Source organism: Haplochromis burtoni, unplaced genomic scaffold, assembly GCF_018398535.1.
Source record: "Haplochromis burtoni strain Fernald_Lab_line unplaced genomic scaffold, NCSU_Asbu1 Contig_57, whole genome shotgun sequence".
In the NCBI taxonomy this organism is placed as follows: Eukaryota; Metazoa; Chordata; class Actinopteri; order Cichliformes; family Cichlidae; genus Haplochromis; species Haplochromis burtoni.
The window spans coordinates 788,025-811,757 of record NW_024582418.1 but is presented as its reverse complement, the minus strand read 5'-3'; the positions used below and the strand labels follow the sequence as shown (position 1 = coordinate 811,757).

At 37.9% G+C, this 23,733-nt stretch overlaps 3 protein-coding genes across 4 annotated transcripts in view; 2 read left to right on the top strand and 1 right to left on the bottom strand.

Moving 5' to 3' along the window:
* LOC102294935 (WD repeat containing planar cell polarity effector) overlaps window positions 1-7,473 on the bottom strand; it is an 89,926-nt gene extending 82,453 nt beyond the window's left edge. Inside the window, exons 1-2 of the mRNA XM_042220925.1 lie at window positions 7,466-7,473; window positions 7,274-7,331 (exon numbers count right to left, since the gene is read on the bottom strand). Of these exons, the coding sequence (XP_042076859.1) occupies window positions 7,274-7,331; window positions 7,466-7,473 (66 nt within the window). The remainder of the gene's footprint in view (window positions 1-7,273; window positions 7,332-7,465) is intronic.
* Window positions 7,297-14,633, top strand: mdh1ab (malate dehydrogenase 1Ab, NAD (soluble)). The gene is made up of 9 exons (XM_005922434.3): window positions 7,297-7,922; window positions 8,402-8,500; window positions 8,870-8,966; window positions 10,276-10,451; window positions 10,730-10,852; window positions 10,961-11,137; window positions 12,260-12,373; window positions 13,739-13,828; window positions 14,099-14,633. The coding sequence occupies exons 1-9, from the start codon at window positions 7,770-7,772 to the stop codon at window positions 14,219-14,221; spliced, it is 1,152 nt and encodes a 383-aa protein (XP_005922496.1). The 5' UTR covers window positions 7,297-7,769; the 3' UTR covers window positions 14,222-14,633.
* Window positions 14,634-16,130: 1,497 nt separating this feature from the next.
* ugp2b (UDP-glucose pyrophosphorylase 2b) overlaps window positions 16,131-23,733 on the top strand; it is a 33,033-nt gene continuing 25,430 nt past the window's right edge. The window contains exons 1-3 of one of the 2 annotated variants that reach the window (XM_005922433.3): window positions 16,131-16,551; window positions 20,549-20,676; window positions 22,570-22,677. In XM_005922433.3, the coding sequence (XP_005922495.1) occupies window positions 20,578-20,676; window positions 22,570-22,677 (207 nt within the window). In that variant the 5' untranslated portion in view covers window positions 16,131-16,551; window positions 20,549-20,577. Of the gene's footprint in view, window positions 16,552-17,078; window positions 17,458-20,548; window positions 20,677-22,569; window positions 22,678-23,733 lie in introns of those variants that run through there. The other variant, XM_005922432.3, reaches the window with a different exon arrangement.

The following is a 23,733-nucleotide window of genomic DNA, read 5'->3' as shown; positions in this document are numbered from 1 at the left end:
TTATGACAGTCTTGTATTTTTGATTAGTTTTGTTTTCAAGTCAGACCTTTCTGTAAGTTTCCACTTAAAGCTGTTTTGCCCATTTCAGTTTAGTTAGAAAATGTTTAGCTATAGCTCAGTTTTTTTTTAAAGTTTTAGTCTAAATTATGCAAGAACTGACATTTGTCAGGGCAAGATTTAAGAGCCTCAGAACAACACCTGAAACACACAAATTAGAAAATGATAGCTGTTACTTTGTGGGTTAGATTATGCTCAGAATTATGATCATTTTTGTTTTTGGGAGCGCATATGTGAGGATGGATGACTGCAGACCAAATCTAAAGGGAACAAATAAAATAAGTTAACATAAATGATTTTTGTGTAAGGGAATTAAAAAATTTGCTGGTACTATTATATTTACAACCATTTAATTAAAATTCAATTAGGATATTTTTTTAATTGTAAATAAAAGATTAAAATCAGTGGGGTCAGGGGAAGAACGTTAATTATCAGCGATTCAGAAGATCTGATCCACTCTATTTTATTTATCACAAAACAAAAGACTGTTGTTGTTTTTTACTTTTAAAGCTAAAGCATAAATCGTATGTGGAATGTTAGGTTGAACTTTTAGTAAAAACTACACAATTTAAAAAAAAAAAAAAAGAGAACAAATCTGGGTGTAGAATTCGAGCATTCACACATGACCTTTAACCAGCTTCTTTTTAACCATTTGTCTCTCTCTGTTTGCCTTTATGTGCAATGTTACCAGACCTTTAATATTTTATGTCCCACAATCCTTGCTTAGACATTAGGTAATAAATTCTACATTAGGTAATCTACCTCACTAACACCATTTACATGTACCCCTTTTCACAAACGTATGCTCTTCTTATACAGTGCTAACAACCCCAGTATATCATTAAATAATTGCCATTTTCACTTTTTTTCTTAATTGTCCTTACTTGTTTTACTTCACATTTTAAATTGTATTTCATCATATGGGTTTAAATGATGCATTGAATGTGTCTTGTATAATTTGTGTATATAATTGTGTATAATTGGTATGTGTATGTTCTGCAAACTGACCCCACGATTCTTTTTTTAATCCACACCTTCTTGCTTAAAGCACATGTGGCTGCTAACTTTCCTAAACTTTCCTTGTATATTTTTTGGAATAGGTTTAGACAATGCACTGTTGCAAAAATGGTTTTCATGTTTAAGACAACTGAGCAGTGCCGTGTTACGGCGTGGGTCTAGATTAAAAAAGGTCTGAATCCCTTTTCATGTCAAATTCCAGTAAAACTGACAGCTGTTCCCATTCTGCTGCCAGCCTGCTGCAGCAACAAGTGCTTTTGGATAGTCTTCAATACAAATCCATCAGCAGCTTTTTCCAAGTGCTGCGTGAAGAGTCATCTATGACTTACAGGTAAACTGTAGCCATATACTGACATCTAGTGAATTATTATGGTTACTGCAAATAATATCCCAACAGGATGGGGCCACACAAGTTTAAACAACACAGCACCTGCATGCATTACAGTGTGTAGATAAATAATGGAACAAACATCATCTGCTGCATCTGATCTAAAGCTTCATCAATTAATCTAAGACAGAGACATGACACTGCGGAGACAGGTATGCCAACAAGTAAGCAAGGTGATGGCACGAGGATACAGAAATTGAATATGATGGGAGATAACAGTGACAGTGATGTAGTTATCTGCTGCGTATGTGTGCATGTGCACTCGTGTGAATGCAGCCCACTATCTCATGGTGTCTGGCGGTTCACTGTGAGGGCTATTTGGTCTAGCAGCGCAGATAAGAGGGTGATATAGAGGCCGGTGGGTGTGCTGGCTATCAGCCTCCCATGTAACAGGGTCACTCAGGTGCACTATGCGGGGACAAGTGGAGGAGCAGAATAAGGGGAGATAAAGTAGAAGAGGACAGAGCGGGTGGAGATGAGGGAGGTGAACAGGTGAGGGAACAAAAAAAGAGGAGGTGATCGAGTGGACAAAGGAAATGCTGACAAGCACTTATCCAGATTTTGAAATGTACTTTGTATGTGTGAACATATATGTTCATAAAATCTAGACATCACTGAGAGTGATCACACTGCACATGTGTGAGTGTGTTTTTGTGGTTTAAGATTTGTGCATGGGGAAACTTTCACACCTCTATTTTTCTTTCGGTGCTCCGGTTTCATCTGGCGCACACGCACACGCACACACACACACACACACACACACACAGAACATCAGGCTGCTCTGCAAATAAACTGGCACCAGATATTATCATGTGTGCTGCTGCTTTTCTTGGTTTCATTCCGATTTCCTTTTAACAAAGAAAAGTATGCTAATCCCCTCATGTCAACCTGACTGTGGAGACTGCCATGGTAATAAACACGGGAGTGACAGCAACAACAAACTCCTCTGAATATGCGCAGTCATCACGGTCACGTGGCATGTCATTATAAACTTTTGGGGGATTTTGGATGATTTCAGTGGGTCAACAAGTTTGAGGCTGTAGGTTAGCTGAAAGGCAGGTGAATATCCTGTAAACAACATTATCACTGAGTTAGCAAAAATATGGAGTTACTTCTAAATCAAGCAGGTAAAAGAAATACAACAAGGCAATGCTGACAAATTTCAGTAACAGAGTGATTTTGACCTAATTCACATAAAAATTAATTAGCTCTAATATTAAACAATATTAAAAACACCTGATCGCACAGAGGTATGGAGTGGAACGCATGATATTAATGGCTTAACGGGGTATATTGGGCTTAAAATCAAAGTTTTCATTGGATCAGAAGTGATACGGTAACTTATGCTGGACACAGGCTAGACTGAAGCAGGTTATGCTCAGAGTTTTGATTTAAAAGTCAGCTGCAAATACCACATTTTGACGAAAACTTTTAACTATGCTTTTAATTATAACTATGAACCATATTCAGTCAAAAAACTTTCACTTTGTGAAAATGATATTTGTGTCTTTTTAATGAGTCCAACCTGAATCCATCAAGATTTAATGTTTTTCATACATCAAATGAACCGTTTCTGAGTTCTAATGGGCATCTGTAAGAGGGGGAAATCCATCAATCAATCCACTGAGAGGTAAAATACTTGTATTAACTTATTAATTCACAACAAATTTGCATTATTAGCTTTGCTTTTATTTATAAAGCTTATACAGTTAACAAACAGGAATATGGTTGCCATGAAAAGTTGCCATCTTTGGGTTCGTGGTTTAACTTAAAGCACAGTGCATCCTGCCTCCATCTCAGGTACAGTGGCATATATATCCCCCCAGAAATCTCACTCCTTCATGTTATAAAATGGGAGGCAAGTGAAGAAAAAAAAAACTATATGTAAATAAGTAGACCATACAATATCTCACTTCTTAAAAAACTAACATAATACTATACAGACATTGTGTTTAAACAGCAGCCCTACACAAAGGTAAGCTGTGAAAACCTGTTTGTCCCTTTCCGATATCATTCAAAGACACAAGTACCTTTCACGCAGAGGGGTAAAAATCTTCCTGCACCTCAGAGGAGCACTGCCAGGTTGCAGCAGCTGCTTCAAACAGCTATGAATCAGGCTATCAAATTCAGAGCCTTTTGAGAAGAGAAGCATTGGTGTAGGCCTCTGTCACTAGCAGATGGGGCAGATTTAGGCTTTGGATAGAGAATTGGTGGTGGTTTGGGTTAATCTTGTGCCTTAGGCTTTACAGACACTTTTGGACTGAGGAAAATATGTGAATGTAATTTGATTAATTATTTTGACCCTTGTCCATCAGTCGCTAGACCGCTGTCAAGCAAGATTTCAGCTTTGCAAACTTTAGTCTGCAGCTGTGTGCAATCAAACATTATTGCAATGGAATAATAATTACAAAAATCGTTAGCTTCATAGCATAAGTGCCTAAGTCATTTTTTGGTCAAATTGAAAATATCAATTAAAAATATGCATGTGATATTTAGAAAATTAGTTTTTTCTTGTTTTCCGAAAACACAAAAAAATGACTTAGGCACTTATGCTATGAAGCTAACGAATTTGTATCTTTAAGACAGTAAATTGGTATGAGGAGTATAAGATCGCTTTTCACTTCCAATTCCTATAAGATGATAAAAACAATTTTGCCACAGAAGTATGGATAAAGAATATGTCCACGTATCTGAGATGTTATTGATTGGTGCTGGACAAATTTATCCATTCATTCATCAGCCAAACACGTCTACTCATTGCAGTCTGTCTCTAATGTGGATAAAACTCCTGATGTGTTTGTTCCAGTGCTTTGTTGCAGTTGTAGTTTACTTACTCAAAACCTTCTGTCCAGTTCCCAAACCAGCTCGATGGAGTTTAAGTCTGGAGAAATCATTTGAAACCTACTGTTTTTCTAGTCTTGGTTTAGGATAAAGTCCTGACCTGAAAGTCTATCCTTTGTTGCTTTACCTTTTCTCACAATTCACAACAGCACAGACTACAGCACTAGCTTAATAATACATCAGCGAGTGTAGTGGTCACACTGCCATTATACAGACAGATGATAACTTAACTTGAATTGCTTCAACTTCAATTTTAAAAAGGGGGGGAAACTGTGATGTCCTAAAGCTTTTGACATCAGTAAGCCACTTTGTCATCCCTTACACGTCCAAATACGCCTACTCCTATCTACAAATAACCAAAACAATCCCAAATATCAAAAAACAATCCAAAACAAATGTGCTCAAACTATCAATACCTCAATAAGAATAATATACACTCACTAGTCACTTTATTAGATACACATGTTCAACTTCTCATTTGCCCAAAATATCTAATCCGCTAATCACACGGCAACAACTCAATCCATTTAGACATAGACAATGGCTGATCTCCTGAAGTTCAGACCATGCATCAGAATGCGGTAGAAAGGTGATTTATTCCTACAGAATCACAAAATTGGATAATATAGGGTTTGTAAAATACTGCATGGTTTGATGAGTATTAATTTCTGTTTCAACATTTGGACAGTGTGATCAGAACTTGCTGAAAATAAAATACAAACCACCTCATATCACCAGTTCAGGCTGCTGGTGGTGCTTTAACCCTGGAGAACCCATGGGGTCATATTTGACCCCATGGTTTCCCTAGTAAACCAATGGGGTCGGATCTGACCCCATGGGTGCTCCAGGGTTAATGGTGTTATGGGATAATGGGAATATTTTCTTTGCACATGCCCTTGGACGCTGAGTAAACACCACATCCTACCTGACCATTGTACCCAACTTCTTAATACACTGGTTTCCTGAGCATAACAGTGAGTTCACTTAACTCAAATGTTCTCCACAGCCATCAAATCTTGAGATGTAGTTCATAAAACACAGTGGTGTTTGGACTGGATCTAAGCCAAAACACCACTTTTGGATTGGTGTGGAATGGGAGCATGACATCATGGATGTGCAGCCAATAGAGAAAATCAAGAATTAAGGCAATTCTGAAGGTAAAACAGGTCCAACCTGGTATTGCGTCAAAAAGCGATTAGGGAAAAAATAAAACTGAATTGAACTGAACAGTTTAAATATGTATATCATTTTTTGATATGACTCATTTACTAGCAAAGTGTCTAAAAACAGGGGCTGTGAATGTAATTGGTATTCAGTTTAGTCTGGAGTAAGTCTGATACCATTCAGGTGTAACAGTATCTCATTTGCTTTTTGTTCAAGTCATGTAATGAGCCTGTAATGAAGCCATAAAATACTGATGCCCACGCTCAACCAACCGATCAACTTAAAACAAGATAGCAGAAAGAAACACTTCCCTTCCTGAGGAAGTACAGGTTAGGAGACTCACAACAGGAGAGGACTCATTTAAAACAGATCATAACTTATATTCAAGCACAATTTAACAATAATGGGCAAATAAAGACACATTTAAAGACTTTCCTTTAAAAAATACTTCACTCTGTCATACCTTGGCTATGATAGGTCCAGACGATTACTTTAAAGGCAAAAAACTACAAAAAGAATTTACATAAAGAACCATTAAGATTATTGTGTTAGCACAACTACAACTGAAGAACAATTTATGCTTAAAAAAATGCAACCTTTCATTTTATAAATTTCTGTTATATATTTAAAAAAAACAAAAAAATTGTATCTGTCCAACTTCAAAATCAAAAATACACTTTTTATAAGATATTTTAGTTACTGTATGCTATGCTTGGCACAACCCTGCTGCCAATACTTCAGTCTGGAAACGTTGATTTTAAAAGTATTATTCAATAAATCTTTGGCCATTAGATTAAAGATAGTCACCCTCATACTAAATACTCATTAAATTAAGACTTAATTTATGTTAACTTAAGCAACTTAAAATCTATCTTAACCAACCTTTCAGTAGTCAACCCTTATTAGGAATTTCAGCATTTATTTTGAAATCTTAAAAATACTATTCATTACAAAGGCAACAGATTAAACACTTGTATGCAGAATGGATATATGAGTTTGAATTTGTAGATTAGAAAAAAATGTTCAGGTAAACAGAAATGTTTTTCTCAATAAAATATTACTTTGTTATGCTTTGCTTTATATGTATTTAACATAGTGGCGCAAAACAGGTAATTGACAAATGTGAGCTCTGGAACCTAATGCACTGTGACAGTCAGGGATAAATGTAGTTATATAAAAGGAAGGAAACCTAAATTAATTAATTTTATTTTGGTTACACGGGTAACAAGGTTGCATTGACTCAGTCTAGTCAGAACATACTACAAGGGAAAAATGCTAAATGTATCAAAGAGGTCTGACTTTTAGTTGACCCATATTGTTAACACACAACTCAATCGTGTCATTTCGTCTTTTTTCGGGACGGTTCTGTCTTTTCCCTTCCCAGACTGAATAGGTTTCAGTATCAGGGTTGTGCATATACGGTGGGACAAAATTTGCTGAGGATAATTATTGTTCTGAGTTATTGCTGTATTATAGGAGAAATATGTCAACAAACACAGAAAAACAATAACAACAAAAGATTTATAACGTATTTTAAGTATTTTAACTGTTAGTTGACATGCGGGGGGGGGAGGCTGTTTTGCATTTTATATATTTTGGGACCACTTTTTCAACTACTAGGTTTACATTTTGTCCCAGTGCAGGTTTAATTTTACACAACAAATAAATGTTCTAGTATTTTGTGCATGAATTGTTTTCAAATTCACGTGAGAAACAGAAAATATCCTGCAATTGTAGAATGGTCCATAACACCGCCGCCATGAAGGACACGGGGATATCGAAAGAAGCAGGTTATTAACAACTCACCTCAATTATCTCATTGACGAGGGCTGCAGCAGTGTCTGTTCTTTCTCCACCCGATTGACTTCAGCGTTTTCTTAAACTTAATAGCTACTACAAAACTTTCATACTGACTGTTCACTACAGATAGATAGCAACTAGCATTAACGTAGACTTGTACGAACTGTACTATACCTCGATATATAAAGATAGTTTCACCTGATCATCTCACTGCTCTGCCAAATTAACTGCACCATCTGTTTGTCTGTGCATCTGTTTGCTAAGCTAATGACAAACTGCACTCACGCTACTAGCAAGGTCGCTAAGCAACGGTAAGCGAATCTTCCAAGGCTATGCTAACCAGCTAGCACAGTAAATATCGATATCATGGAGGAGCCTTTTTTATAGCATTGGTAATGGTACTGCAGTCTGTAGGATTGTTTATTTGCTTGCTAATACCTTTCTTGTTGAAGCTAGCTTATTTATGTAGCATTTGAAAAATACATAAAAGACTACACAAACGATGAAAACTACAACTACATGGATCCTCAAGCTGCCGTTTGGCGATTGTAAGTGTCGTAATCAAAAGAGCTTAAATACGAGTGACCTCTGGCTTGAGCGACAAGTGGGAGAAACAGAGAAGCGTGAGGGACGTCTTGCTTGTCTTGGCAGTATGGTGAGTAGATACAGTAAATATGTTGGTTAACTTATTTTTTTCTGCACTGGAGATTAAACTGATATTCACCCTGCTAATGTAGGAAATTCACAAAGTAAGGTATGCGTTGTTTCTAGCTCACGGCATGACGCAGCCAACCAGAGGACTCAAAAGTTGACTTTATTTAAAAAGTCTCCTTTCGTGTCAAAGTCACGTGACACTTTTCTTATTTTGGTTATTTTAAATTGATGCTATCGAATAAGTGTCAAAGATGGCGATGAACCTGATCCCCCAAGTATATACTCATTTGTTATGCAACCCTAAATCGTGTCTGCAGGCACAGGGCTATTTTTGAACTCACCCCCTGCTTTACTAAATCTTTTAGACAAGAATGGACACCCAGCCCACGTGCAGCTCCAGTTAAACTTTCATGCTTGTCTTATGAGAGAATTCAATACTGTGATTGTTAACAGCAGATTTCTTCACCTTGTGTCTTGCAGGCTGAGCCTATTAGAGTTCTGGTGACCGGTGCTGCTGGGCAGATTGCCTATTCCCTGTTGTTCAGCATTGCCAAAGGAGATGTGTTTGGCCAAGACCAGGTAAAGAAGGGTTTTGCCCTGCGCTTGTTAAACACTCAGTTCCTTCTGCCTGGCACCCATAAAACTGACAGCTGGGACTGTCACAAATTTTCCAGGTCATATCTGGGATGACATTGCACATACTGTATGTTGTTCCTTTGGAAATTGATCAGGTTACACTAGCTTATTTATGACCGCTCAGATCAACCTGGACTGTCCTTGAAGTCAATGAAGCGGATCTTGTGCCAAGAGCACTTGATCCAATTGGTACATGGCTTAGGCCTTCCCATGCTGTCGCAGAGAACCAAGTCTCCCACTGACATGTAATTGTATACAGGGGTTATTATGCAATTGCATTTAAATTCAGTTATTTCCTTTTTCTTCTGGCAGCCAATCATTTTGCTCCTGTTGGACATCACCCCCATGCTGCCGGTCCTGGAAGGTGTAGTCATGGAGCTGCAGGACTGTGCCCTTCCACTTCTGAAAGGTAGTCCTTTAATAATTGAGCAATACCAGTGGGGTTTGTTTTTGTTTTTTGTTTGTTTTTTTTGTTGTTGGTTTTTTTTTGTGTTGTTGTTGTTGTTGTTGTTGTTGTTTTTGGGTGTTCTTTTGTTTAGTTTTTTTTTTTGTATAGGCATGTTTTCTTTTTTTGACAAGCGGGAATTTTGAGAGCAGAAGTAGCTAAATTCTTTTTTGTTTTTTCTTTTCTTTGCTTTCAGCCTTTTCTATTGTTAATAATAGAACTGCCTGTGATACTTCAATACACTTAAATAAATTCTTAAACGACCATATGACAAATGAGATCTGCTGTTCCAACTCACGCTCAATCTTCCCATCGTTCATGAAAAAGAATGCCTTGCTGGAGGCAAACAATGGTGTTTTTATTTTTTTTGTCTGTATTTCCATTTATACAGATACCATTTCTTCATGTGTGTGGATTTTTTTTTTTTTTTTTTTTTGGCAGAGGGATCACCTTGTAAATGTTTTAATCCACCTTTCCTTCTATACCTACATATCCCAAAATATGATCCATGAGCAGATGTTAGCTAATAAGAGGAACCTACACCATTTTTGTTGGAGGTGGTGGTTTTTCTTGAATGCTTTAAAGATTTTGTTTGCACAAATGGGCTCGTTTTCTTGTATGGACCCAGTTTTTTGTTTGTTTTTTGTTTGTTTGTGTGTTTCGTTCCTGCTGTCATGGACTCAGTCATGAGGCGCCACTATGTGCCATCTCCATTGTGACCTGGAATTTTTACTTTGCAATGGTGCTGTCCTTTGCTTTTGTTTGCACGGGGGCTGAAAGAGGCCCCTGTATTAGCCAGCCACGATGCAAAGACAACACCTCATGCACATCAAGACAAAGATAAATGCAGTTCTCATCAAACTGGTCACCATTTTTCTAAATCTTATGACTGCACTTTAGAGTGATGCTTTGTCTCAAACAATTAAAGAGTCAACACGGTAAATGTCAGATGCACAACACAAACAGGAAGGACTTCCTGTGGACCTCATGTTCTTTTGTTATAACAGTTTTAGGGAGTGTGTGTGAGCAACTTTTACTCATGCAACTTTTATCAGGAGCTGACACAATGTTCCCATATTGCAGTAAAGATCTGATGTGCCATTAATTTAAAAGGAATTCATTTTTTTCCAATTGTCACATTTGATTTGACTGCTTCCCTTCAGGAACAAATTCCACTATGAACTTAATAATCCCTCTCAAGGTTCAAAGTTGACAAATTGCCAAAGAGTAAAGTACTAAAAACCTATTGTCAATTAATTTTCTCCTTCTACAGAGATCATACCCACTGACAAAGAGGAGGTAGCCTTCAAGGACCTGGATGCAGCCATCTTGGTGGGCTCAATGCCCAGAAAGGAGGGTATGGAGAGGAAGGACCTCCTTAAAGCGAATGTGGCCATCTTTAAGAACCAGGGAGCTGCCCTGGATAAGTATGCCAAGAAGACTGTGAAGGTAATTAGAAGCATATTTTCTGATGTAAAACACTCCCTTCCTGTCAAGTGAGCAAATTTGAAAGAAACTTCTCAGCCTCTGCCAAATAGATAGAAATGTTTCCTAAACATTTTGTGCTTCTGGGAAAAATGGCAAAATCCTAATGAAGTATTTCCTGATGCCAAAACATTTTTCCCTTCTCGGTGTTGCATAATACAAGTTTGCTCGATTTACTCATGATAGTAATAAGACATAAAATCTGCATGGCATGTTTTTTAAATTGGTTTATGTGTGTTCAGGTGCTGGTTGTGGGAAACCCTGCCAACACCAACTGTCTGGTTGCAGCAAAGTCTGCTCCCTCTATCCCCAAAGAGAACTTTTCCTGCCTCACCCGTCTGGACCACAACCGGGCTCGCTCTCAGGTACAGTCCTCTCACTTCTTTCACTTTCTGATGGCGGTCTCAGACGTTTGGCAGCCACATTGTTAATCTTGGCTGACTGCAAACCTGGCTTTTCTTCGTATCCTGTAGGTGGCAATGCGCTGTGGTATTCCAGCCACTCAGGTGAAGAATGTGATCATCTGGGGGAACCACTCCTCCACACAATACCCAGATGTTCACCACTGCAAGGTCAACATGTCCGGCAGTGAGCTGACCTGCTTTGATGCAATCAAGGATGATGATTGGCTTAAAGGCGATTTCATTACTGTGAGTTATTGATTTCTAGATGAAAGCATGATATTTTATAGCTGGAGTGTACTCTCACTCGGATGCTTTTGGCTGTGCTTGAAAAAAGGAATATAATATAATCCTCATATTTTACTTTATTGTTCTATCTTTTCTTCATCCTGACACTCCTAATAAGATTAATGGTTCTGAACATTAGTGGTTACATTTGTGGTTTAACAATGCTTTTTTTTTTTTTTTTAAATTTGCACAATAGTCAGTTTTGCGGTCACTGTTCATGCGGGCAGATGTCAGTAAGACATGAAGTCCCTTTTTTAGGCTGAGCTGATATACTCACCTGTTTTCCAAGTCCATTTGAACTGCAAAATTATTCATTTGTATAAGCAAACGGTCTAATTTTATGTGGTTATAGGTTTGGAGTTCAGTTTTTCAAATGCCACATTTATTTTGGAGCCTTGAGCACCACTGACTAAATTTAAGTGATAATGGCTACAGAAAAGTCAGCCTTGAGCTTGCTCTAAAGACAAACTATAAGCACTTGTATGAGGCCCCTTTTCTGCTAGCAAACATGTAATTTTCCTTCAAGCAAAATATTTTCTGGGAGACATTCAAAAACTTATTTATTTATTTATTTATATATTTTGTGAACCAAAAACCTCAAAGATTTGCAGAATGGTCAAATCCTCAGGGTGTGTTTCCAAAACCTCCAAAAGTCATATTTGTTGGGTCTATCCTGGGTTCTTTCAGGTAGGTATGCCTGAAACAACCCTTACCTAGAAGGTGCTTGTCTCTAATCTTATTCTTCACACATTTTGTAGCAATACCCTATGTTCCTGTCCTTACCTGACAGCTTCACTGTCATGATCAGATCTCTTCATTACAACAATCTTTGCATCGCTACAGACAGTGTACCAGTCCTTGTGTCTGCCACTTATGAACAAAGGGAGAACACGTTTATACCTTGTTGCTTGCAGTGTGCATGTAAAGCAGATATTTGGGTAGTAAGTATAGTAGTAGTAGGCAGGGGCAGCATTTACAGGAGTCCAGTTGATAAAGAGAACTGATTCTCAAAATCAAACCTAGTCACAGAGCTCAATAACACTCCTGCATTTTCATTTAATGGCCCATGTTCTTACTTTGCAGACTGTGCAACAGAGAGGTGCTGCAGTCATCAAGGCCAGGAAACTTTCTAGTGCCATGTCTGCAGCCAAGGCCATCTGTGACCACATGAGAGACATCTGGTCAGGCACCCATGAGGTAAATCCTACATCTGTTTGTTATATCGGTCATTTGGGAATTTTCGCATATTGCACTTTTTACCCCTCAGCTGTAAAAGGCTGCTGGGGTATTGTCATTGGGCAGACAGTGGCATGGACATTCAAGTTTGTGAATGCAATAATTGGAATGGGGTGATGTAGGCTTTTCATATTGATACCATAGGTGCATCTACTAAAAATCTCAGATGAGTTTAAAACTCAAGGTCAAAGGTCCTCACTGAGGATTTTCAAGTTTACACCATAGGTGCATCTGCTAGAACACTGAGGGGTAGCACTGGTGACCACCATTATTTTTGACATGTTAGGATGATGCCCCCTTTGCACCATTGATATTAATTTGCAACTATTTTGACAAACTGTAGGTTCCTAAATCTAACAAGATCCTATACTCAAGATGCACTGTAGCAAATTAGATTATTTTTCATTTATTTATACTTCCTTCATCGTAGCAGAACGATTGAGTTTATAAACTTGGATTTTTTTTTTTATGTGTGAAAACAAATCAAAACACTAGAAAAAGATACAAGAGAACTCCAAGGACACCAAAATGCATCACTACAAACCACTGAGTATTCAGTCTGGTCACTGGCCAGATGTGTCTGCGGCAAGTAAATGCAGAAAGAATGTCCTGTGTTCTGGACACAGACTTTGCATTCATTTCACAGATGGTTACTATTCTGCACAGACCTTTGCATATCTGTAGTACGTGTCTGTCTGTCGTTCGACCGAAATCTGCATTCTACTATACTTGTGAGAACCAGCAGTCACTTGTGAGGACACACAACCCGGTCCTCACATATTTAAAGGCATGTTTGAGGCTCAAAATGTGGTTTTAGTGTCAAGGTTACAATTAGGTTATGGTTAGGTTTAGGATAAGGGTTAGGATTAGGCATTCATTTTTAATGGTTAGGGGAAGGGGCTAGGGAAAGCATTATGTCAATGAGGGTCCTCACAATACAGCTCTGAGTAGTGTGTGTGGGGGGGGGGTTTGATTTTTAAAAAACCTCAAACTTGGACAAACAAGTAGTCGTTGTTTGTTTTTTGTCGTGGTCAGCTCAGGTTCACCCTCCAAAAGGTTGTGGTGCGGTTGTTTTGGTCCACACCTGAGTGCCATTACTGTGTTTTAACCAGCACACATGAACCTCACCACAGGGGTAAAACAAACCAGAGTTTGATTTAAATGGACTAAATGCTGCGGGTGTGAAAACGGCTTCAGATTTCTGACAGGTTACATATGGTTCTATTGTCAGTGATGCAAAGTATTTGGAAAGGCTGCATTTTATTTTAAATTCACTTTTAATGAGGTTTTTTCCTTTTTTTTTTTTTTTTTTTTTTTTTTTTTAAGGGTGAGTTTACCTCTATGGGTGTTTACTCAACTGGCAACTCCTATGGAGTCCCTGAAGACCTAATCTACTCATTCCCTGTCCAGATCCAGGTAAGCCTCGATCTCACTTTTGTCTCCATTCTTCTAGCAGCTAGCATCATCTTTTCAGTGCAGCTTAAGACTAGCATTACCCTCCATTGTCTTTTTTTTTTGGATGTGGATTTTATATTGAATAGGGTTTTTGTTGTTTTGATTTTGTTTTGTTTGTTTCTTTTTAAATTAAAGTTTGCATTAAATAAAATTTTGGGGATTTCTAGAAACATTATAGATCAAAGAACAAAACTGAAGGTACATTTTATTTTTATTTTTTTTTTTTTTCAGAACAAGACCTGGAAAATCGTGGACAGTCTGGCAATCAATGATTTTTCCAAATCAAAGATGGATGCCACTGCAGCTGAACTGGTGGAGGAGAGGGACACAGCTGTGGCTTTCCTTGGAGTATGACTAGAGCCTGCACAGCAGCACTTAGACAGCCTCAAAACTCCAGATGCACGCCTGTGATGAAGCACTCCACCAGCCCCTCCATTACTGTGTGCTTGTGTGTGAGCGAGTTGGTGCTTATGGGTGTAAAGTTGCATTTGTATGTCAAACGATGTGAATCTGATTGTTATTGTTATTCAAGATCACAAAAATGTGTCATACTTTTGACAACATATGACTGGGTAAGTTTAAGTCAAAAGCAGTTGTTGTACGTCATGATGCACAAGTATCACTCACCATAAGTATACAGTACACTGAAACTCCACTATACCGGTTAAAGCTCTCTCCATTGTTTTTTCCCTTTATTGATTATTACATGGATCCTTTTTACAGCTAGTGAAGTCCTAAAACACTGGAATATTAACGCTGAGACAATTAAAAATAAATAAATTAATAGAAAAAACAATAAGTTGTCTGATTATTGATTTCCATACATGGATGCTGTCATTTTTTTCCAGGTTTTGGCAATACAAGCCTTGAGTTGGTAAACCTCAGCCACTAAACGTGTGTGTGTGTGTGTGTGTGTGTGTGTGTGTGTGTGTGTGTGTGTGTGTGTGTGTGTGAGAGAGAGACACACACACAACCTTTTAAAGCACTCACAATAGGCTGTTTGAATCCCCTAGGTTACCAGATGGGCCTCAATGAGTCAATTCTGTTTAAGGATAATTTGATGCAAATGCTCGATTAGTTTGTGCTCTGTAGTTGTGTAGTATATTTAACATATTATGTATGTATATAAAGTAACTAAAATTGGGTCCTATTGCAACATTTAAATGGTGTACTAACATTAGTTATGCATGCATATTTTTATTATGTGCTATTTTGCATAGTGAGTAATTTAAGGTATTTTTGAAAGCTCTGTTTGGACTTCAGTAGTTTTCAGATTTCCTATAGGCACAACCTGATTGTGATGGAGTCAGGACAGACGGGGTCCTGATAAAATATAAAGTTAACTTATTAAGACTTGACATGTGGCTTTATGCAACCATTATTCCATTACAGAGATTATACCTTGTTGCTTGCAGTGTGCAGCCCAGGTAAAGCAGGTACTTGGGGGGGGGACAGTAAGTAAAGTAGTGATTCACTTACAGTGAAATGACACAGTTTCACCAGGCAGGGGCAGCATTTCCTGTTTTATTTTTTACTCAGTTACAGTATGAAGAGTTATGTAACATCTGCAATTAATAAATTCACAGCTGGTTCACTGAGGATAAGCGTTAAATGGGGCAAATCTACCAAAAACAGTCACCACTCCCATATCAACAGTTTCATTTTGGAAATCCCAGTTAAAGTACTCGTTTTAATCTTTACATTAAATTTACATGAAAAAAAAAATCATTCGCAGGCGTTTCATAGATGTCACACCTGTCAATGTGAACACGTTACTTCTTTTTCTTGATATCACTTATTTCAATATTTTGTATTTATTACACAGCGTGCTGCGAGGAAAAGCCTGTTCTAACGTTTGAGTCTAAGGTTTACTTTTTAGCACCTGGCGGCTCTTTTTTTGCTTCTCATCCGAAAATACTCTGCATACTCTTTCACGTGATTCAGTTTATTTTGAAAAGTCTCAACGGGATATTGAGCTTTATTGTGAAAGGTTTACGTGAAAAATAAACAATCCGACACGTGACGCGATGGTTTTACCGTCGTTGTTGCTAACGTCAACACATAAATACAGGCGCTTGTCCGTCCGTACTGTGGTTATATTAAATATAAGAGAAAGAGAGAACTTTAAGAAATTAATATAGCCACTACAGTGACCATCAAAACGATGAAAAAATATTGCAATATTGCCGTAAACAGTTTATTTTGCGACACCACGAAATAAACGATAGCGCAAAATTAAACGATAGACGTTTTTATATCGTTATATCGAACAGCCCTAATTTTGAGCTATCTTCAATCAGACATTGCCAGAAACCAACATCGCACGTAGCAGAATCCTATTGGCTGTTAAAACCACGCACACAAAAACAGCATTTGTCATTGGCTCCCATCCTCCCTCGGCGTTCCGATTCGTCGTTGCCTAGAATGGCACTGGAGTGTAAAATATCTTCAAAAACTATCCGATCACCTTTTTAACTTCTGCACCTTTTTTGTACGTCCTGTGCTTTTTTTTAACACCCATTCAGCGATGTCGAAGGGCAGCAGAAGCGGCTTGAATTAAGGTGTAAATAAAACACATACATATTTTTGTGTACCCCGCTGTCTCCTCTGCTGGATCTCTGTGGTCCTCCAGACCTGCAGGACCAGGCCGACCCCATCGACTTTTCTTCCGCCAGTATTCTACAGTAAGAAAATGGCTTCAAATGTGTGTGTATGACGTGTTTCCCTCTCTACATTAGCCATCGGTAGGACTCCACACGCGGCTGGTGTTGAGGCGCTATGTCCGGGTTTTCTTTTTGACATTTTTCAGCTGAGAAAGGTCGTTCCTCTTCCTCCTCCAGTGTTACGTTCATGGCACCGTTGTTGATTATAGTTGTCTCCTTGCGTGTTGCTTGTTTGTGGAGGGCATAGCGTTCATCTCTGTCTGTACATCACTCAGTCACTAATTCATTTCCGCAGGCAGCAAGTCATACAGACAGCGTGACTGTACCTGTGTGCCCGGGTGTGTCTTTGCACATCTCGCCGGTTAATTATTGACGGCGTGTGTGTTAGTTGACTTTAAAAATCCCTGTGGCAGCCATAAGGTGATAAAAATGAAAGCACTCGAGGGGGAGGGGGAGAGGCGCTGGGGGAAAGAAGTGTCCAGAGGTTGTGAGACACAGTAAGGATTTGTGACGTGGTTGCAGGGTTGGGGCAGGGGGAGAAATACGGGCGGTACGAGCAGTAAAAGAGCTGGGTACATCGGATCCAACTTCACGTTGAAGGGAGGACCACTTGGCTGGTGTCCAGAGAGATAAGTGTGGTCGGATGAATGTGTCCTTGTTTTACTCGCAGGCACAGCGTCTTATCCTTTAAAGCTTCAACGCTGGATCGATTTAAAAGGCTTGGGCACCAATGAAAGAATGACCAGTCGGATGATTTAAGGACACCTCAAGGAAACTTTTAATATTATTATTATATATATTTTTAAATCCATTCACCGGATGTTTGCTCAATGACATCTTGTTTTTTCTGGGATACAAAACTTAAAGCGTGTCCACTATTATTTTAAACACTACTTGGCAGCTTAACCATGGCACTTTATGTCGAAGGTAAGTGATCTCTATTTTACTAAAATTGTGACTCTAGGAGAGGGAGGCTTAAAGGATTATGTTTATTTTTTAAACGATCTATGTGTTTTTTCCTGTTCATTTCAGAACATTATTTACATCAACTTTAACTTTCCCCCGCATATGAGAAAGTGTGATTTATCACATTTTAATTTTAATCACTGATTATTAAAAAAATAAATAAAAATCCACTATTTGCCAGACTGTTACAGGTTTAGTTGAGTTTACCATCATTCATTTGACCAATAAGAAAAGTTTTGTTTTTTTTAATTTCATAAATCTACTATTATTCCTAAACCTTTTAGTAATCATATTAAATAATCTTCACTACTATAGTAGAGTAGCCCCACTGTGATAAAATAAGCAATAGTGTGATAAATGTATGTTTAAGTCAATAAACGAATGCATTAATAACTGTGAGTAATTGTTAACTGATGCCTTCATGTGAAAAATGAGACCTTACGAGTCTTCTTTACATAATCTTTAGTAGATTACCAGTAATCTGTCTGTAAGCAAGGTCTTCTTGGGAGACAGTCTGCTCACGGTTTTCTAGTTTACTCACTGGTTTCATTCAATTCCTCCTTAACATGAACACACAACCTTGAACTGCTTTATAGCAGTTATAAACACAGTTGGGATTTTTTTTTTTTCATCATTGGTATCATTGTTCTGCTGACATGTGGTGACTCAAACACCTCATTGTGATAGTTTACATAAGTTTCTGCTTCTAAAATGCTATAATTAAGTGGTTGGTTAATGCTGCAATACTTCCCATGAAAAGTGAGAGTAATTTTGTCCACAGTAACACTGACACCTGATTTCGTAAATCTTTAAATGGTGTTAAACTGTTTCCCTTTGCTACTGTCTGCTATTACAGTATGTCGTGGTATTTGCCATTTGGCTTCAAAGTTCAGTTTCCTGTAGTCATATTTGTCTCTGTGCCAGGAGCTGTTGATTGTTGTGTTGTAAGGTCACTTAAGGTTAGTTGCAGCGCTACTTGGGAAATTGGCAATAAAAAGTCTGAAAGGCAGGATATCAGGAATTAATAAGCTATATCTCACAGCAGGTTAATGATTTCTAACGTCTTTATATACTCGTATGCTTTTCATTTTTTAAGTAATAACAATAAATGGTACTATCAAGGCGTTCTCAGTGAATATTATTATTTTTGTCATTGCCATTCATTATATTTCAGCTACAGTTCATGTAGGTTTTTTAATAACTTCAGATTTTTATTCTTGCTTATGGTTTGTGGAAAAGTGAGTTTCTATTGTCATATTTACCTTTTTTTGACAATGTGTGTCACATTTTACTTAACAAGCAGTGAACATGTTTAACTGCTTTTACTAATGGACCATAACAACAATTAGGGTGAAAATTGCTGTGCTAGCAGGTATAATTGCCTTATCTTTTTTTTTTTATTTAATCAAAGCTTTTTAACTGGTCAGTGTTTAATGGTTTTATTGGCACATGCAGAGCTATTGTTTACCTTGTGCTCGATGTTAACAGATGGACTGATATTTGATAATCACTTCTTAACATAAACAACAAACTGCCATTTTAGAGATAAATTAGCCATAGATTAAGTTGATTTAAAATACCAACAGCATAGAACCTGTGTTGGGCATGTTACTGTTAAAAAACTGTTTTCATAACTATCTTAAAGCTATATTTTCCTTTTCTGAATCTGATCTGCTGTAACTTTAGATGTAATTAGCTAGCTGTCATTATTTTCCTGTGATGCAAGGAAGTTACATTAAAACTGCTTGTGACTCTCAAATACCAAGGTTTAGTTTTTTAGTATTGTTTACTTATCTATGGAACAGATTGCTAGACACAAGCTAACATAATCACGAGGGTGTCGCTGCTTGGAATAACGGGTGCTACAGTGACTCTTTAAGTATACCTCAACCCTTTTACGTCAAGTCTAACTAGAAGCATGACAGCCCTCCTCTTAAATGTCATTGCTTTTATCATACGGTGCAGATGGCTGTTGACTCAAAGACTGCCCATGCTACAATAATGGTACAGAGCCTGTGTTTACTTCTTTGTACATCAGTCACTCAGGTGTTTCCATTGAGATCAGGGCTGCTGTTGATTAAACTGAGGATAAAATCGTTTGGTCTAAAATGACTGCAAGTAAAAAAAAAAAAAAAAAGCTAAAAAAAACCAGCATTTCAGTCTGGTTGTATTCATTGACGATTCAAGGAACACAAGGTGTCCATGTGCTATAGAGGTCCTTGGTGCGAAACAAGCCCAATTCATCACCCCCTGTGCTTCGCAGTTGGTATGAGGTGTTTATATGGAGGCAAGTTGAGCATTTTAGCAAAAGTGGGGCTGCGCATTATGTCCAGACGTTTCCACTTTGGCATCATCCTCTGAAAGGACATCATTCCAGAAGTCTTGTGATTTGTTCAGATGTAACTTTACAAACCTGAGTTTATGTGCAAGTATGTTAAAAGCTAAAAGTTAAAAGTGCTTTAACGCTTCAGACTATTTTTTTCTTTTACTGTTGGATCTGTATGATGTCAGAGAGAGGCGATATCCTTAATATGGGCTTCTCTAGCCCCCATTGGTGGTCTGTGGGTGCTATGCAGTGCTTGCATGCTTACATCTTCATACTGTAGCTACTACCAAAAAGGAAGCCGTCTGGCTACATGTAGAAATTCTGTCCATTAAACACTATAAACAGAATCGGGGGCGAAGGGCATTCAACTTCTTGATTTGATTGGCCAGTTCCGCTTTAGATGGACTTATCTTTTCTGCACATTAAGGTGGGGTTTTTAACTGGCTACAAAAGAGGTAAGAACTGAAATAATATAATCAGCCTTTTTTTTTTTTTTTTTTTTTTTAAAGTGGGTTAAAGTTTTTGAGCCAGGAAAAACCTTACAGGAATTTATGTTTCTATGTTGCGTAATCAGACATAATTTTATCACACACAAAAATAAACAATGAATAAAATCAGCAAAAAATCGAGAAATGTTTCACTCTGAGGATTGAGCATATGATACGAATCAAACACGTTAAAACTGTCTCCCGTCTCACTCCGTATCTCACCGTCTTTCGTGTTTAGGTCTGAGTAAAGGTGTGGCTAACGGAGGGATGGCTCAGTTCCAGGAAACGATGCGGCAGCAACTGGAGAGCTCCATGCACGATGAGCTGGAGAAGCTGCTGGACACCACCACAGGGGCTGAGCGAGAGGTACACTAACTGTCTGCTTCGCTGTCTTTCTCCCTCCCTCTCTGACCATCTGGTTGTGATTCAGAGGGTGGTGGGGTCACAATGCTGGGAAAACACAAAAAGTGACACATACTGGAGCACACTGCCAAAAAGGGTTCCACCTACATATCTCATAACATTTTAGCAGCCAAACTTCTTAAGCAACATTCGCCCATTTTTGTCTGGTTTTATTCAGACATGATACGTCAGCAGAGGGGTGCAGGCCCTAAGAGACCAGGCAGATTTTCTCATTAGCCCTAAATGAACCTGAGTGAGCTCTTTTCAGCCCACAGCACCAACGTAAGACTAAAATCCAAATTAAAATGGCAACATTAACACTCTACAGACTCGTCTTTCCTCTGTGAGATTTCTTTGGCTTTAAACTAGCATAAAGCTTGGGACAAAACTGGAAATAAATAGTGCAGTGTTTAGCAGTAAACTCTTTCAGGCATTAACCAAACCTTGTTTAACTGCAAGCAATCAGGGAATAAAACACTCAGAGTAAAGAGGTGAGAAGTCTGTCACATGCAGGTGTGAGCAGTAATTCCCACACACTTTCAAATATATTAACAGGAATCGCTTTTGTACTTGCTGTAACTTATACGTGTAAAACGCCATGTGCACGCATACACACAATGGGTTACTCATTGAACTTTGAAGGTCTCCAGTGTAATTGGATACCAGTGTGAAAGTCGAGACAGTGACGGCCACCTAAACTGTTATTTGCTCCACATTGGGTGTTTGACTTTTTTTCATCACCCATAAATGGGACTTTTCCTTTTCTTTTTTTTTTCTTTTTTTTTTAAATTAAAAGATGAAAAAGCACAAAGCTACATGGCATGTGACAAAGTCTGGACTGTACAAATCCAAATATTTTGTGTAAAAGCAAACAAAAATTTCAATTTAATTTCAATAAATCCAACCAGCTATGTGTGGCTGACATGAAGTAATTATACTGTAGATTTCACTTTTTAAAATAAGATATACTTTATTATTATTCCCACTGGCTGGTGAAGTTTAGAATGTATGAATACATCATTCTTGTATTTGATGTCCAGATGCTGTTTCATCTGTTTGTGTGCACATCTGTTAAAGTCGTGTATAAAATGGTTTCTGAAGAGAAGTTCAAAACAAGTTTCATATAGTCACAGTGGACCAGACAAATTGTATCAAACCTTCCAAGTAAAACAATTAATGTGTATTCGGGACAAAAAAGGGTGTTTAAATATTTTTCGGGACCTTGGCTATTTTGTTTGTCTGTGTTAAAATATAATAACTATATGTTTAAAACAAATACAGATTAAGGATTCAAATGTGGAAATATAAAAAGGTCCTTTCCTGCAGTTTTGCACTATACTGTTGTGCTTAAAGAATATACTAAATCACCCACAGGAAAGAAATAAACAGTTTTTAAATGAAGTTCACACCCATAAATTTGCATAGAACAATAATGATCCTTTTTATATGAGAGGTATGGGGCCTTTGAAGCACACTGCTTAATGTGTGTAACAATCCATGAAACTGAGACCGAAATTGCAATACAGATGTCTACAATATTGTATCGCGAATCCTCAAACTCATCTTTCATATTTAAAGCTTTCCAGTATGACTTTGATGAATGGAAGTTTTTAAATTCAAGACACCAGCCCCACTTAAATAAACCGTAAAATGCCTGTAAAATTAAGTATAGTGGTTTTAGTCAAACCATTTTTCCAAGGCGTGCAGCTTCTCTTCTGCCCTCAAAGCGATAATACTCTGAAATAACTGAGGCCATTTCAGAAGTGATTTTCAACATTTTCATGTCTTTCTAGAGACCACTTCATATTGACTTTGCAAACCTCAGCCTTAGTTTAAGATAACATCTTTGTTTTTCAGGTATCCAAGAAAGACTTTGAGGGCTTCAAGAATCTCTTCCATAGATTTCTGCAGGTGAAGGGACCATCAGTGGAGTGGATCAAGATACAGCGACCTCCAGAAGACTCTGTAAGCCTTCTTTTTTGTTTTTAGCGGTTAATTGTATGTTTGTCTGTGTTGACTCTGGATTTGTCTTTGTTTAAAATATTAAAGCATCTATTTTCCTTGCAGAAGGGGACATTAGACCCCACAGCAATGGTAGATATGTCATATATTAAAAAAGTAGCTGATATTGAATACAGAATAAAATAACTTCTAATCGGTGGGTTGTCGGATTCGATTTGATTTTACCCTTACCACTGAAAGTACAAGTGAAATGATGAAATATGATTTTGGTGATGCATTCACTAGTTGTGAGATTAAGTGATACCAAAAGATTGCAGTGATAAGTTCTTCTTTTCAACTTGTGAAAGCATCACTCATTTCAATCCCAGATATTCGTCATTCACTGTGATTGTGGGGAAAAAACCAGTTAGACAGTTGGTGTTTTGCAAGTTTTAATACCAGCGCGTTGGTGTCGTTAAACCTAGCGAGGAACCTGCATTTATATTTCTGCACAGCGGCGTTTTCCTAACAACGCCTAACGCAGTCGGTAATAAAGTTAGTTTTAGTGCTTCAAGAATCTGTCTGCACTGTGCAAGTCTGATGTGTGACTAACATTACTCAGCAGCTTCAGAGCTGTTGGATGAGCTTGCTTTGGAGCTCTTTATAACAATGGCAAGAATAGACGATTGTATTAGTTTGTTTGCCTAAAAATGCTCCGCTTAGAAAATTACTTTTACACTCTGGACAAACTATAAATTCAGCTTGCCTCAGGATTTACAATGACCTAAGGAGTTCCTGCACCAATGAAAACCTTTGTTAGAGTCAACAAAGAGAGAGAAAAAAGATGTGTGGTTCTCATCAGCTATTATTTTCACCTCCACCAAGGAGGTCATGTTTTTGGTAACTTTTGCATGTGTGTCACTCTGTCTTTAAACAGGATGGCTCGAAAGGTTTTGAGTGAATTTTGATAGAACCTTGTAGGGGCGTAGAGTGGAAGCATCTTAACAATCCATTCAAATTTGACTTACATCCACTAATGTGTTCAAGGTCCACATAATGATTAATTTGCATAAAGTTGAC